We start from the raw sequence: 16,920 nt of genomic DNA, 5'->3' as shown, positions 1-16,920 counted from the left end.
GAATAATGAAAGGCCGAGGAGTTGTGTAATGGGAGATGTCATGATGTTGATGAGTCTTTGTTGTCTGGGTGTCTGAATGGGGTCTGGTGGAGAGTTATTTCTGGGTTTTCTCTTGAGTATGGGGATGGAATGGCTGTGTGTCATTATATGCTGGTTTGCTAGAGGTGACCGAATACGTGCGGAATCTGCTAGGATGGATGCTGGAACTGCTGGAGTGGATTCTGTGAGGGCTAGTTAGACATTTGATTTTAGTTGATGGACGCTGGCGAGATTGTGAAGGGTGTGTTGTATTGTAGCTGGAAAGGATTGGTTTAGGTGTTTGAAAGTGTTCGGTGCGTTATGGCTTTATCCGGTCAGAAACATCCGTTTGTCCATGGCTGATTGGCATTTGTTTGTGCTGTAGTTTCGTCTGTGGATAAGGTTCGTGGCTTTCTCGGGGCCGAGACGAAGGGGCGAGACAAAGGGGCAGGCCCCTTTGTCGTGCTCCTTAGGCGTGCGACGCCCGGCGTGCGACGCCAAGATGTCGCGGGTAATTTAAAGTCCTCCTGGCCCTGCTCTCATTGGCGGTGCTGCGCTACTTTTTAGTGGCTGCCGGCCGGGGGGAGGGCTGAAGGAGGAGCCCGTGATCCGGGGACGGCGCCTCGTGGTCGGCGCGGGGGTCTGCCGGGGTGAGGGTGCGATTGAGGGCATGGCAGGGTTTGCACCGGGTTAAGGCTTTCTTCTACGGCATGGGAACAGCAGCTTTTTTAAAGGCTCATGTGGCCCGCGCCGTCAGAGAAGGATTTTCCACCTCAGCTTTCCCTGGCTTGCTCTTTCTCAGAGGAGGAGCAGGTGGGGGCAGATGGGGTGGAGGATTCTTTTGTGCCTGTTTCTGGTTCTTCACAGTCTTTGGCTGATGCCCCCAGGCCTTTTTCTTCGTATTTTGTATTCTTTTGCATGAGGCCTATCCAGCTCAGCAAGAGGAGGAAGCGGCCAGTTGGGGGTTCAGGAACTGACCTTCTGGGGCTCTGGATGTAGGTTCCAGGCCAGTCCAGTCTCGTACTAAGCAATCTTTGGTAGTCCAGCAGTTGTTGGGTCCGGTTCCATCTTGGGTCGATACGGATGGCTCAGATATTCTGATGAGGCCCCTGAGGTCCCGGGAATGCCTCCAGCACACGATATAGCGATGGATCTGGATGCTGATGATGTAGCTCTGGAGGATGGTCCCAAGGAGGTTCCAGTCTCTGAAGTGGATGATCTCAAGGTGGTCCATCTATTTTGCAAGGAGGAGCTAGGACCGTTGATTCCTCAGGTTCTGGAAGTGCTTGGGGTCAAGGGCACTGATCCAGTCCTGGATGGGCTGCTGGGTCCAGCGAAGGCTTTCCCATATCATAAGTCAGTGAAAAAGCTAGTGGATTGGGAATGGGGTACTCCCGAAGCTGGCTTGAGAGTGAGAAGGGCTATGGCAAAGCTCTATCCTTTTGTCTGAACAGACATTAGATCTTTTTCCCTTCTAAGGTTGATGCTACAGTATTGGCTGTTAACAAGAAGACGACTATTCCAGTTGCGGGGTCTGCAGCTCTGAAAAATGTCCAGGATTGTAAATTAGGGGTGCATCTCAAGAGGATTTTTGAGATGTTGGCTCTTAGTTTGCAGGCAGTCTCTTGTTCTAGTTTTATGCAGTGGACTTGTCTGCGCAGGGTGCAGCAGCTCCAGGATGGTCAGTCTAAGACTGACTAGGAGGCAATTAAGGTGGAGTGTTTGGAGGCCACGGTGGCTTATGGGGCAGATGCTCTGTATAACCTAGTTAGAACCTCGTCTCAGGTTATGGTGTCGGCGGTCTCAGCCAGGAGATTGTTGTGGTTGCATAATTGGTCCATGGATGTTTCGTCCAAGTCTCAGTTGGGGTCTCTGGCCTTCAAAGGCCGGCTCTTTTTTGGTGAGGACCTAGAGCAGTTGGTAAAGAATCTAGGTGAAAATAAGGTGCACAGCTTGCCTGAAGACAAGCCCAAGGGCAGGAAGTTTTTTCAGGCTTAGTCCCGTTTTCAAGACAATAGGTGTCTCACCTGACACATGGAGCTCCAGGTCTGCAGAAGCAATTTTCTCCCAGGGGCCAGTCCTGGGGTTAATCCTTTCAAGGTGGCTGAAAACCTTTCCATGACACCATAAGTGGTAGCGCATCTGGAGCTAAGCCTTGCAATGAGGCAAAGCTGGTCCACGCCGTCGTTCATGTTGTAGGAAGTCGCTTGGTGCAGTTTTATGGATTGTGGGCCAAAATTACCAAGGATCAGTGGATCTTCAGTGTAGTAAGAGACGGTTACACGTTAGAATTTGCTCTGCCCATCCGAGATCTGTTTCTAGTTTCTCCATGCGGGTCCTCAGGCAAGTAATTTGTGATTTGGGAAATGCTGGACCCGTTGCAGAAGCTGGGGGCGGTAATTCCTGTTATCCCCAAGGAACAAGGCACAGGAACAGATATTCCATTTATTTTGTCATTCCAAAGAAGGAAGGCACCTTCCATCCAATTCTGGACTTGAAAAGGGTAAAAGCAGCACTCAAAATGCAGCGTTTCCAAATGGATACCCTAAGGTCAGTGGTAGCCGATGTTCGCAAAAGCGAGTTTCTGGCTTCTCTAGACTTGACAGAGGCGTATCTGCATATACCCATCTGTCCAGACCATCAACAGTTTCTATGGTTCTGGGTCAGCATTTTCAGTTTCAGGCTCTTCCCTTCGGCTTGGCCCCAGCATCACAAGCCTTTACCAAGGTTATGGTGGTGGTGGCAGCGGCTTTGGTCGGGAAGGGATTCTAGTGCACCCCTATTTAGATGTCTGGCTTATCAGAGCGAAATTGGAGGACCTTTGTCGGTTAGTGCAGAAAGTGATCAGGATGCTCGAGTTGCTCGGCTAGGTATTGAACTTGACGAAGAGTCATTTGGTTCTTTAGCAGACCCTGGAGTATCTGGGAGCCCGGTTCGACACACAGAGGGGGCAAGGTGTTTCTCATGGAGGAGTGACTACAAAAGCTGCAGGGCCAAGTTCATAGATTGTTGGGGTTGCCGATGCCCAAGGTCTGGGATTATTTGAAAGTGCTAGGCTCGATGGCTTTGACCGTGGAGGTAGTGCCGTAGGCATTTGCTCATTTGAGGCTCATGCAGAGAGCTCTTTTGTCTTGATGGAATTTCACCTTCCCTTGCCACTCGAGGTTGTTGACAGGGACAGCCTCTCTTGGTGGCTTCGGACTTCCAATCTAGTTCGTGGTGTGGAGTTGGAGGTTCCGGATTGGTTGATTGTTACTACCGATGCCAGTCTGGTTGGGGGGTGGTTTGTCAGCAGCAGTCAATGCAAGGCTGCTGGTCCGCCGAAGAGGCTTCCTGGTCTGTCAGTTGGTTAGAGATCAGAGCAGTGCATTTAGCGTTACTTGCCTTTTTACCGTCTGTGAGAGTTTGGTCGGTAAGGGTCCTGTCAGACCAGGCTGCTCATTTTTGTCTAGCAGCTTGTCTTTTGAGAGGTGCAGATTAAGATGCAGGGGGTACCCCAAAATGGTTATTGCCACTCTCTCTTACAGGCTAGGCAAAAGTCTACTTCTCTTCCATATGAGAGGGTCTGGAAGGTTTTTGAGTCTTGGTGTATCTCTAACAGAGTGCAAGCTCTAACATCTTCTGTGTCTCATATCTTGTCATTTCTTCAAGAGGGCTTGGTCAAGGTTTTGGCTGTGAACTCTTTTTTTAGGATCCAGGTGACTGCTCTTGGTTGTCTTCGAGGGAAAGTAGAGGGTTCCTCACTTTCTACTCATTCATAAGAACATAAGAAATTGCCATGCTGGGTCAGACCAAGGGTCTATCAAGCCCAGCATCCTGTTTCCAACAGAGGCCAAAACAGGCCACAAGAACCTGGCAATTACCCAAACACTAAGAAGAACCCATGCTACTAATGCAATTAATAGTAGTGGCTATTCCCTAAGTAAACTTGATTAATAGCAGGTAATGGACTTCTCCAAGAACTTATCCAAAACTTTTTTGAACCCAGCTACACTAACTGCACTAACCACATTTTCTGGCAACAAATTCCAGAACTTTATTGTGCGTTGAGTGAAAAAGAATTTTCTCCAGATGTGGTTTGCTTTCTCTGGGGGGAGGGGCAAAGAATTTGTGTCTGCCGATAAGAAAGGTTTGTCCATCCTGGAATCTTAATCTCATCCTCAAGGGCTTGTGTGAGGCACCTTTCAAACCACTTAGGAGAGCAACTCTTAAGGATTTGACCCTTAAGGTGGTTTTCCTGGTGCCATATGTTCAGCTAGGAGAATTTCCGAGTTACAGGCTTTGTCGTGCCATGATCCATTTCTTCAAATTTTGGACTCTGGAGTGTCAATGCGGACGGTGCCTTCCTTTTTATGTGAGATGGTATTGGTGTTTCATGTAAATCAAACTGTAGAGGTTCCAGCTTTTCCTGTGTTGGATTCTTCCGCACCTCATGCAAGGGAACTTAAACTTTTGGAAGTGCGGAGAGCATTGTTGAAATATCTCAAGGTAATGAATGACTTTAGGTGGTCGGATCACCTGCTTGTTTTGTGGAGTGGTTTGAAAAGAGGTTTTCAAGCATGTAAGGCTACTATTGTGCAGTGGCTCAAGGAGGCCATTGGATCAACATACATAGGTAAGGGTCGTCCAGTTCCTGAAAGTTTGAGAGCCCATTCAACACGTTTCCAAGCAGCCTCGTGGGCAAAGGCTCAGTTGGTTTTGCCACAGGAAATTTGCAGTGTGGCAACTTGGAAAGTCGCTGCATACTTGCACAAGGCACTATCGTCTGGATGTGGGGGATCCAGAGTCCCGATCTTTTGGCAAGAGTGTTTTGCGAGCGGGACTCTCCAGGTCCCACCCTAAGTAGGGAACTTTGGTACAACCCAGGAGTCTGGACTGATCTAGGTACGTACAGGGAAAGGAAAATTGGTTCTTACCTGCTAATTTTCATTCCTGTAGAACCACAGATCAGTTCAGAACAGAGAGTCATCCGCTCATTTGATTTTCTTTGGTATGGAATACAGACTTGTTTAAAAAAAAAAAAATATATTTTTTTTTTTTTTATTTTTTTTTTTTTGAGAATTTGTTGGTGTGTTTTTTACCGTTTTTAAGCTTGGGTACTGATCAATACTGAGGAACTGCAGGTAGTAGGGTCATTAAAACTGACTTCTGCTGGCAGGGATGCAAACCCCAGGAGTCTGGACTGATTTGTGGTACTACAGGAATGAAAATTAGCAGGTAGGAACCAGTTTTCTTTTCTGCAAGTATATTCCTTTTAGAACCACAAGGGTGCTTATCAACTGACTTAAAAGCAGCTTTTAAGCATTTACTGAAAGTTAAATATGAAGATATGATTTAGTTGCCCTTGTACGTGATCATTGATGAATCCTTGGGATAGATTTGTAAGTAAGAACATAAGAACAAGCCTGCTGTTTGCTATCATGCTGTCTGATGATTCCCTCATGTTGTCAGTAACACAAGTACAGTATATATAGCCTGCATTATATGGGAGTGAAAATATACATATACCAGTTGTCTATGGTGTACATACTTTTCCATTGGGCCAATCCTGGCAAAGTGCATGCAGGGAATTTTTATTTTTAACTCCTCACACTTACTTTTGTTGGGAAGTTTGCACCTGCAGACTCTGTGGGTACTTTTGTATCTGTGGTCCTCACGGAGCCACAGATTTTTAAAGGGAAGCTCCACAGACCTGCAAGCTGTCAGGCTGATGCAATAAGGTGCGTCCAGCCTAGCGCCTGGGTTTACTTGTGGTTGAGTGTGCATTTTGGGTGCACGAGAATAGCGTCTGATGCAGTAATATTATTGGTTCCAAAATGTGCCCCCTAACAAACATGTACCCGACAGCACCTAATGCATGTAAATTCCATGTAGATGAAAACATTGGCTATTACCGCCCGATGCAGGAAAGTGCATCCAAAGGCTGGGCGCCCAGAACACGCCTTTTAACATGGGGAATTTAACTCCAGCTCCGGAGGTGGAGTAAAGTAAGCTCGCAGTCAAGGGCTCATGAGAAACATTAAAAAAAATATATAGACCTTTGTGTTGCAATAAGTGTCCTCCTTAGTATCATCCCGACTCTTGAATTTACTGCTTGAGGTGGAGAAAAATATATGAATATTAATTTGATCAAAAAGCGCACTTTTTTTTATGTCCACACAACTTAAGACACCTGTAACAATAGGCGCCTGATATGATAAACTTCAGCATTGAAATCAGCAGCTCAGCAAAATAACCAAAAAGAAGCGTGACAAAATAACGGATGCAATTGTGGGCGCCCAATGCAGAAAACTCCTTTGAGCAGCAGAAACACACAATTCTCCCTCAGCGCGCCCTTTTGTTCGCTGCTCTGAGTTCCCTTTTGTTTAAATGCTGAGTCTGGCACCCAGGATGTAGCTGCGTTCGCGTTAGGAAAGCGGGCGTTCAATATGAGCGCCCATTTTGAGTGCGCATCTTATTACATCGGTCCATGTGTGAGACGGGGGGGGGAGGGAAGACTGAAAATAGCCCTTGAGGAAGAAATTTGTAGCTCAGGATTCTGACGGCTGGTTTTGATGCAGAATGGAAGCAGGGAGAGAGGTTTTGTAGGCCTTTTCTACATTCTAAGATAGGTTTTTAGGGCATACTTGGATAACTACATTTCATGAGTGGCTGAAAATTTAAAAAAAAGAGAGAAATGAGAGCTGTTATTTCTGACACTGTATTTTTTTCCTATGTATAGTATAATCTGATTTTTGTATACATGCGGGGAATTTCTGGCCAGCTAAATAAGAATACATTATTTTTACAGAGAATTTTGAGCAATTTGATGCGTCATGGTATCAAGAATGTCATTTTTACTAACTGTGTGAAAGATGAAAATGTAAAGAAGGTGAGTGTTTTTTATTTTCTTCCTTGCACAGTCTGCCTTCTGCTGCCTTCTTTGCACAAGTTACCACCTCATTGTGCAATCATTTGTTTCTGCAGCAATTATGGTAGTTCCTTACTATTCTTAATATACTGTGAACATAGGAAGGATAACTTTCAAACTCCACGCAGCCTCATATTGTGCATAAATGGCCGCACAGAGATCTACTACAGTATTTTATAACCTGTGCACATCAGGTACGCACAGAGTTTAAAATACATGAATGTCTGGTTGTGCACGAAGACCTGCAATGCATAGAAAATGCGTCCTTTTCCTACCTATTTTATAAACATACGTATGTATTTTATGCCCAAAAAAATACAACTTGCTCGCATAAAACTCTGATTTTTACATGGACGTGGGTATATTTTAGAACTTGCACATATAACTGAAATTGCCAGTTTGCAGATACCTCTACCAGTTCACCCAGCCGTTCCCCAGATCATTGAGACTCTCCTGGTTCTTCACTCTGAGCTCCCCCCTATTCACCCAGACCTCCTAACCAACCAATAGACAACAGACGAGTCTGCTATCAAGTGTGCTAAATAATTAGCAGATATAAAATTACATAAATGTTTCCTAATGTACTTATTTAAGTCTTATAAAATAGCAAGTTATAGGGTAGATTTTCAAAAGGTTACGCGCGTGGCCGGGCCTTGCACGCATTTTCAAAGGGGCCCAGCCACGCACGCAACCCCCATTACACGCAGAACTGCTGGACCTCTTTGAAGGGGCGGGCCTGAGGGCATGTTCTGGGTGGGGCGAGGCGAGTTGGGGGGTGGGCTGGGAAAGCGCGATTCTTCACTGTCCCGGAGCCTTGTGTGCTCGCCGGCTGCCAGCGTGCGCAACTTACTTCAGGTTGGGCCCTGAAGTAAGTTCGAAGACAAAAAAATAGGAAAAAGGTAGGACTTGGGGGTTGGGGAGGAGAGGTGAAAGGAGGCTAGGATAGGGGGTAGAAGCACGTGCGCTTTAAAAATCTACCCTATGTGCATAGCTCTTGGCACTGTCCAGGATGCCCCTAGACCATTTTTGTGTATGTGTAAATGTGCACACAAACCCAAAAATACATACATGTTTTTAATGTTTGTAAAATAACTTGTATTGGAGCACAGAGAAATAAGAATTGTCGCGCTGGGTTAGAGCAAGGACCATTGAGACCAGCACCAGGTTGCAAGTACCTGGCAGATCCCATAAAGTAGATCTAATTCCTGTTACTCCCTTCCAGGGATAGCAATAGCTTTCTTTAGTCTACTGGGCTACTTGTGTTATGGACTTTTCCTTCAGAAACTTGTCCGAGGCTATGTTAGATACCTTGATCATATCCTCTGGCAACAGATTCCACAACTTGATAGTATGCTCAGTGAAAAGTATTTTCTGCAGTTGGTTTTTTGTATCTGCTGGTTCCTGTTCGTACCCCAGAACAGTCCAGACAAGTAAATTTTGCATCCCTATCAGCAGATGGAGGCAGAGAACAAAAACTTTGAGGCACTGCTACATAACTGAGAGTGCCACCTGCAGTTCCTCAATATTTCTCTGTCTCCAGCAGATGGTAGTGGTGCAATCTTACAGTCTAGATTAAAAAAAAAAAAAAAAAGTTTAGACTTAGATTCAGAAGCAAGAAAATTGGAGGAGACGCTACCTGAGGTGTTAGGCACCTTCGTGGGCCATCCGTCAGGTCGAGCCGGGCATGCTGGGGAGTTGGTGATCCCTGTTCTGCTTTAGCCCGCACCATCCGGGGCCCTGACAACCAGGGATCCTGGTTCCCTCTGGTCTCCTGAAGTCTTCTTTCCCGGGATTTTGGTCAGCAGACAGCCGCCAGCAGCAGCTTGCAACAGGGAAGTACAAATTTCTTCTCTTGGGTAGCTTGTGCTGGTGTGACTGAGTCCTGAAAAAATAAGGCACAGGTCTTATATATATGTCTTTGTAAGACCTGTGCCTGTTTTCAGCATTGTCAATCGCAACTTAAAGGGCACTGGGGGAGAGGAATTGCGAGTGTTAGTCTGCCCGGGGAGCGGAGCAGGAGGTTCACTCGTGCGGTCTGTTGACACAGTGATTTTTTTTTTCTACCCGCATGGTTAAATTTAATGGTGCTGGAGGCTGAGTGCACACCTGCTTTGGGGTGTGGGAAATTGTGCAGGGCCTGTGACTTGGACTGCACTCAACTTAACTCAGTCACGCTTTGCAGTCTGTGCACCGCAGGAGGGAAGGGACCTCCTCAGGACCGGCAAATGGCAGGAGATTTACCCATTCTCGGGTGTCGTCAGGGATCCTCCGGTGAGGGATTTTGCTGATTCTATTAGGCTGCAAGTGGCAAGGGCCCACGGCACTGCGGAAGCCCAGTGATTCCCCTCCCTGCTGTGGTAGCAGGGGTGGACTAGCAGAGGGATCACTTCCTGCTAGATGAGGATGTTCCAGACAGTGGGGCAGTGAAGTGAGAGAATTTCCACGAAGTTTGTTTTGCTAATGCATAAGGCTTTCTGGCCAGGAAAGGTGCAAAGGCAAGTGAACCCCAAGTCTTGGAACACAGCGGGGGTCTAAAACAGCGAAAGGGTCCCTGGCCAGAGGGTTGGGGGTTCCTAATCAGTTGTCTAGAACTTAGTCCTTTGAGGAAGGAAGGATTAGAGTCTGAGGAACTGGATGACCCAGGGGATGATCCCATAGAAAGGGATTCTTGTGGATGATGCTGCGAATAACCTTGGGGATCTTCCAGCGGATGGCATGATGGAGGGGGACCAGGACGGATCCAAGGATTTTTTCGGATCCAGAGGAAGTCTGATGGCAGAACGGGATGACCCAAGGGTGGTCCACTTGTTTCACAAAGAGAAGTTGAGACCCATTATTAAGATGATTCAGGAGGTTTCAGATAATGAGGTATGCGTCCAGAAGTTTTTTGTAAAAAGGGACATTTTTTGTCCTTAGGTATCCATGTAAATGTTGTATTAGGTATCACAATGAGAATTGTATTTTCTTTGATCCATTTCAATTAAGAGTTTTTCTGGATACACAATCCTAATTAATCCCCAGTAGGCTTGGCATTAAGGATATGTTGAGAATCTCACTCTGCTACCATTATTGTATTAGTAATTTTTCCTAGTACTACGCTCATAATTCAGAGTCCCTCTGTTTTCTTTTATTTTTTTCAGTGCTTTATCAATATATTGAATATTAAGTATTTACTTTTTGAAATTTCAGAACTGCACTGTTATTTCTCAACAAGATTTGTGTATATTAAAATGCTGATAAATAAATAAAATAAAAAGAGAACTCTGGGGTAGATGCCATCTGATCCTGGTGATAGTTAATAGTATCTGATTGATATTACTTTTAAGTATGCTGTTTCCTCAGTTGAATTCCAAGTATTTATTCTGTTTCTCTTGGATATGCCGAGGTTGTACTGAAACTGAAATTAAGTGCTGTTTTCGTAATAGATGCTGACAGTTTATTTGCATCCCCATTGAGAACTGAAGGTCTGAAGTCTTTGAACTCACATGGGCTATAGCTGTCTGCCATTGAAGCAAAGACTAGAATTTTTGTTTTACTGTGTGGAAAAGGAAAATCTTATTTTGCTGAAATAATGTGGGAAGATAGCATTAACACAAAGATGGCGAGTAAAACATGTACAGAATAGTAGTTGCAGACTGTAATATTGTGATATTTTTGTTTGCTTTGCAGGTGGTTCCTCTTATCACAGAACTAATTCAAGCCAGTGATCGATATCAAAGAGCTGAGGTCAGCCAATAGGAAAGTGGATGTTTCATTTACGTATAAGACTAGGGAAAGACATTGTAGTGCAGGGGGACACTAATAAGGTATTCAGGTAGAAGCCACAACAAAAATACTACTTTTATTTAAAGTAGTATGGCAGCTATGTTAGTGCATTTAGAAATGAAGGTCAATAAAAAGTCATGTGACAACTTTTTACTTAACTAAATTAAATATATTTGTGACTAGCTTTCATGAGTTGTACTCCCATCACTGAGTCAATACAAAATGAGATTAAGATGATGATGCACAAGTTAGTAAATTGTAGGTTTGATTGCTTTACACATGTTTATTTTCAAAGCCGTAAAAGAAAAGGATGGTATGTCTGCAGGTGCAGAGGGTTGATATAAAAAAAAAAGGGTGCCCTGCCATGAGAGACATAGGGTTGAATTCCTGAGCCCAGCATCTACTCCCTTGGCTTAACTGGGATGCAGAGAACTCTCAATCCCTTGTGGGAGGGAGGCTGTCATCACACAGTGGCGACATCTAGTGGCCAGATTTGGAGTACACACATGCCAGATTCTAATTAAGGAGCTATGATCTGTGGCCCCTGGTTAAGGACTGTCGCAAGATGGCTGGGATAGGTAGGGAGAAGGGAGATCTCTAAATATATATATATATAGCTTCTTATATTGACATGTCAGCATTGCTGCTCGCAGTCAAGATCAAGCTTAAGTTGCCTCTTCAGCATCTTTTTTAGAGTTCAGTCCTTTTGTGAAAGAAAATCTAAAGGAGAAGAGGAAACAGAAAACCAAACTGAAATCGGTTTTAAAGAATGAAGTCTCCTTTTGGTCAGGACTTCTTGTCCCAAGAATGAATTTCATTTCCAAGTTTGTTTCATCTTTGGTTGCTTTCTCAGGCTTAATCCTTTTGTCAGATACTTTTTTCTTTTTGGGTAAGGTTTCTACTCATTTCCTCGGGTATGTGCACCTGGGCTCCTTCTGTGAGTGTTTTTCACACTTCCATGAACTCTTCCAGCGTGGTAAGATAATATTTCTTCAGGTTTTTCCAAAAACTCAGCAAGAAGGGCACTTTCTGGCTACACTGCATATTCTTGTCTCTGAGTAGTCTGTAATCAGACTTCATCTGTGGGTGAGTGTGTATTGTGGTAAGTCTGAGAGAGGTTTTATTTTTGTTTTTTGCTCTTGGTAGATTACAGATTCTTTCTCTCTTAGTTTGCTAACATTATTTTACTTTTCTTGAAATACATGAAAGCGGGCCATTGTGCCTGGAGGGTTCTCCAGTTTTTCTCCTCAAGGAGCTCTACGCTGCTTCTAATTTTAGATCAGGATTCCCTTTATTTCCCATGATGCCCTTACATTTCTGTCACTGTTCGTTTCAGGTAAACCAGTATTCTAACTCTTCAGTGACACTGTCTGTTTTTCAGGTGTCCTTGTCTTTCTTGGAAAAGGACCTGAAGGAATTTTGTTTTCCTGATAAAATTGACTGTGGCATCTATTTGCTTGCCTTCATTTTGTTTTCGGACACTCTACTTTAAGGTCTGCTAACTTTACTTGAAGGCTGGCAGCAGCTTTTTAAGATAGTTTAAATTCAGCCTTCACAGAGATAGCATGAGTCTTAGTAACAGGCAAGTCCAACTCCTGAGGTGCTCTAGCACTGTCACTCCCATTTTGCAGATCTGACATCCCATGCTCCTGCTTGGACTCACCATGTCCAATCCTGTAGGATTTATTTGTTTAAAATACTTACATTCCGCTAATTTCCGCTATTCATCCTGCTATCTACGGAAACACCGTTTACGGTAAGCAAACTTGCTTTTACTGTGTATGTTGCTGATGTAATCTGTACTAAACAGTTGTTGGAAATTAGTGGAATGTAAGTATTTTAAATAAATAAGCAAGTAAGCAAACTTGCTTTTTCCCGGTGATAGCAGGGCTGAATTAGCAATGCTGTCATGGGAGTCCTAAGCTCCCAATCACGCACACAGGTATTTAGGAAAGTATTATGTGTGATGTAAGTCTGTGGATAGTCAAGTAAAGTTTCAGGTGAACATAGTTTGTAGAATAACTCGTCCGAGTTTAGCATTATCAGTTGTCTGTTGATCCAGACAGTAATGAGATGTGAATGTATGTACAGATGACCAGGTGGCTGCCTTGCAAATATGTATGGCCTCCACATGTCGAAGATGGGCCAGGGAGGCTGATACTGCCCTCTCTTGTTGTGCATTAGGTTGCGAGGGCAAGGTTAAGTTGTGTTTTTTGTAACAGAATTGAATGCACTGGGTTATCCAGCTAGAGATGGTCCATTTGGCTATCGGTAGACCGGGAGCATTCGGGTTGAAAGAGACAAATAGTTGAGAGGCTCTTGACTCGGACTGCGTACATCGTTTATAATATGCTAGTGCTCTTTTGCAGTCCAAGGTGTGTAGTAATCTTTTCTCTATCATTTTGGTGAGGCTTGGGAAAGAATGTGGGTAATTCAATTGTTCCCTGTACGTACCAGGATCAGTCCAGATGGTGGGTTATGTCCCCCTGTCCAGCAGATGGAGTCTGACAAGGCTTCAGAGGGTGCTGTCATAAGAACCAGTGCACCCTCTGCAAGAGCTCAGTATATCTCTGACTCCAGCAGATAGGAGTTGGGGTACCTGGTGCTTCCCCTCCATGAAGGATTCTTTCTTTCAGTGGTTTCTTTCTCTAGTTGTTCTCTCAGGTTGGATCAAGTTTGTTTAAAAAAAAAAAAAGGGAAGAGCAGGCAGGGCTGTTTCAGTCTCTCTCCCCTTCTCCTCTCTTCCCTTCTCCTCTGCCTCCGGGTAAGTGGTTGTTATTTGTGATTTTCTTCCTTTCAGCTTGGGAGCTGCTGTTGGTTGGGAAAGCTGGTGGTGCCAGCCTCTTCCCCCTCGTTGCCCCGTGGCCCCGAGACATTCATTCCCCGGGGCCGCCGCAGCAGAGAGGGGACATTCCTCTGCTGCTGATCCGAGGGCACTCGGGGGAGCGCAGGGCTGCTTTCCCGCTTCCCACAGCGATTTTTTTCTCCTCCGTCAGCCCCCCCTGTGGCTCGCCCCTCCCCCTGCTGCCTGTCAGCATGCCGTGGCCGTCCCGCTGCTCAGCCTGTGGTGAGCCAGGGTCGAGGATTTCTAGAGAGGGAGTCTGTTCCAGGTGCCTCCCTGGTGGGGAGGGCACCTCCGGGCCACTGGACGTCCTTTCTCCCCGCGCCTCAGCGTGATCCGGGCATCATGTGCCAGCCCCTTCGCCGCTTTCAGCGGGAACGGCGGCCATTTTGAATTCTCCCGATCATTTTCGGCAGCCATCAGGGGAGGAAGAAGAGGATCCCGGCGACTTCCCTCCAACGATCCTCACTCCTATTGTTGCCTTAGGGGCCCAGGGGCCCCCGGATGTCTCACCAATCGCACCCCCCCCCCCCCGGGTCCCCCACCTTTTTCGCCATTGTGCTTATGCACAATGCATATCTGCAGCGCCTGGAGGTTCCAGGGCGCCCATTCCGGACCCACCTCCCACCAAGACACTCCGGTTAGCGGAGACTCCACAGGGGACCCAGGACTCAGCGGCGGGGAGGGGGGTGCCAGGGCCCTCCCATGGGGCTTCCAGGGCCCACTTTGCACCCCTCTCACTGGGGGGCAGGTTCCTTCTTGGATCCGGGGGGGGGGATCCCCCGTCTCATCCGGACGATCCAATCTCGGAGGCACAGCTAGAGTGCGATGACCCGCGGGTCCTCCGCATCTTTAGGAGGGAAGAGCTTGAGGATCTTATCCCACAGATCCTTCGGGAGTTGGACCTTGACCCCCCACCCGACCCGCCAGGACCCCCGGCCCCAGTCGTCGCCTCGTCCGCCAGGAAGGGAGATCCGGTCCTAGCCGGCTTGCGCCCTCTGTCCCGGGCTTTTCCCACCCATCCCACCTTTCTGCAGTTATTGGCCAGGGAGTGGGATACTCCTGAGACATCCCTTAAGGTCGGACGGGCCATGGAAAAACTTTATCCTCTCCCGGAGGATTTATTGGAGTTGATTAAGGTCCCGAAGGTGGACTCGGCGGTGACTAAGAGGACGACTATACCGGTGACAGGTGGCACAGCTCTGCAGGATACCCAGGATAGAAAGCTGGAGGTCTACCTCAAGAGGGTCTTTGAGGTCTCGGCCTTGGGGATTCGCGCTGCCATCTGTAGCTCCCTGGCGCAGAGTGCGAGCCTCCGCTGGGTCCAACAGCTACTCAACTCGCAGGCCTTACCACCCGAGGAAGCGCGTCAGGCGGACCGTCTAGAGTCCGCCATAGCTTATGGGGCGGACGCTTTGTATGATTTGTTCCGCATCCTGGCAAGATCCATGATCTCAGAGGTGTCCGCACAGCACCTCCTATGGCTCCGCAACTGGTCGGCGGATACCTCCTCCAAGTCCAGCCTAGGGTCTCTTCCTTTCAAGGGCAAGTTCCTCTTCGGTGAAGATCTCGACCAGATCATCAAGTCCCTGGGGGAGAATTCGGTCCACCGGCTGCCAGAGGACCGCCAGCGAAACTTCAGGTCCTTTACTCCCTCCAGAACTCTGTCCCGGACGCAGCATCGCTACCGCAGCTACAAACAGCAGGGGCCCCGGACACCGTCTTCCAGATCCCGGTCCTGGCCCCGTTCCTTTCGCGGTCGCAGGCCCGCTCGGGAGGGGACGAGTCGGGGGGCCTCATCCAAGCCCACCCACTCCTCGACTCCGCGGATCGGAGGACGGCTCTCTCGCTTTTACAAGGAGTGGGTCCGCATCACCTCGGACCAGTGGGTCCTAGACATCTTAAAGAACGGCTGCGCATTGGAGTTTGCCCACCTCCCAAGGGACAGGTTTCTCTTCTCGCCTTGCGTATCGAGCCTCAAGAGACTGGCGGTACAACAAACCTTGGACAGACTTCTGAGCCTCGGGGCCATCGCTCCTGTTCCCTTCGGCGAAGTGGGCACGGGCCATTATTCAGTTTACTTCGTCGTGCCCAAAAAGGACAGGACCTTTCACCCAATTCTGGATCTCAAGGAGGTCAACAAGTCCTTAAGGGTCCTCCGTTTCCATAAGGAGACGCTCCATTCCGTGATTGCAGCAGTACATCAAGGGGAATTCCTTGCCTCTCTCGATCTAACAGAGGCCTAGCTCCACATCCCCATTTTCAAAGCCCATCAGAGGTTTCTTCACTTCAAGATCCTGAATCAGCACTTTCAGTTCCAGGCCCTCTCTTTCGGGCTGGCGACCGTGCCACGGACATTCACAAAGATCATGGTGGTAGTGACGGCTGCTCTGAGACGGGAGAGGATCTTAGTCCACCCCTACCTGGACGACTGGCTCATTCGAGCGAAGTCTTTTTCCCAAGGACAGTCGGCGGTCTCCAGGGTCGCCCATCTCCTCCGGTCCCTTGGCTGGGTGGTGAACTTCGCCAAGAGCTCCCTCACCCCCTCGCAGCACTTGGATTTCTTGGGAGTGCACTTCGACATGCGTCAAGGCAAGGTCTTTCTACGCCCGGACAAGGCCTAATCCCTCCGGGAGCAGATTCAGCACTTTACTGTGTTACCAGCACCCACGTCCTGGGACTATCTATGGCTCTTGGGCTCCATGGCCTCCACGATCGATCTCGTTCCATGGGCCTTTGTGCACTTCCTTCCCTTGCAAGCGGCCCTACTCTCTCGCTGGAAACCAGTCTCGCAGGATTACCAGCTGGTGCTCCCTCTCCCCCAGTTTGCCAAGGACAGCCTGTGTTGGTGGTTGGACCCACGGCATCTGGCCCAAGGCATTCCTCTCAAGATACCAGATTGGGTGGTGGTCACCACCAATGCCAGTCTTTCCGGCTGGGGGGCAGTATGCCACCGGAGCTCAGCACAGGGGCAGTGGACGAAGACGCAAGCAACCTGGCCGATCAATCGACTGGAACAAGAGCAGTGTGCCTGGCCCTCATACACTTCTTACCCCTGGTGCAGAACCGAGCGGTGAGGATCCTATCAGACAACGCAACCACCATAGCGTATATCAATCGCCAGGGGGGCATGAAGAGCCGACACGTGTCACTTGAAACGGCCCGCCTGATGTCGTGGGCGGAGAAGCACGTGGCGTGCCTGGCAGCGTCGCACATAGCAGGCGTAGACAACATTCAGGCCGACTACCTGAGTTGTCAGCAACTGGATCCCGGAGAGTGGTCTCTCTCCGACGAAGCAATGCAACTTCTCATTCGTCGCTGGGGGCCACCCTGCCTGGACCTAATGGCGATGTCCCTCAACGCCAAAGCAGCTCGGTTCTTCCAC

The 16,920-nt window shown here is 47.8% G+C and overlaps 1 protein-coding gene across 4 annotated transcripts in view; it reads left to right on the top strand.

The window, feature by feature from the left end:
- MTG1 (mitochondrial ribosome associated GTPase 1) overlaps nucleotides 1-16,920 on the top strand; it is an 86,023-nt gene that overhangs the window by 36,864 nt on the left and 32,239 nt on the right. For all 4 annotated transcript variants that reach the window (XM_029609603.1, XM_029609601.1, XM_029609602.1 and 1 more), the window contains exons 5-6: nucleotides 6,809-6,889; nucleotides 10,598-10,654. In XM_029609603.1, the coding sequence (XP_029465463.1) occupies nucleotides 6,809-6,889; nucleotides 10,598-10,654 (138 nt within the window). The remainder of the gene's footprint in view (nucleotides 1-6,808; nucleotides 6,890-10,597; nucleotides 10,655-16,920) is intronic.

The sequence above is a fragment of the Rhinatrema bivittatum genome, chromosome 7 (assembly GCF_901001135.1).
Source record: "Rhinatrema bivittatum chromosome 7, aRhiBiv1.1, whole genome shotgun sequence".
NCBI classification, from domain to species: Eukaryota; Metazoa; Chordata; class Amphibia; order Gymnophiona; family Rhinatrematidae; genus Rhinatrema; species Rhinatrema bivittatum.
This window is presented reverse-complemented; position numbering and strand designations above follow the sequence as displayed.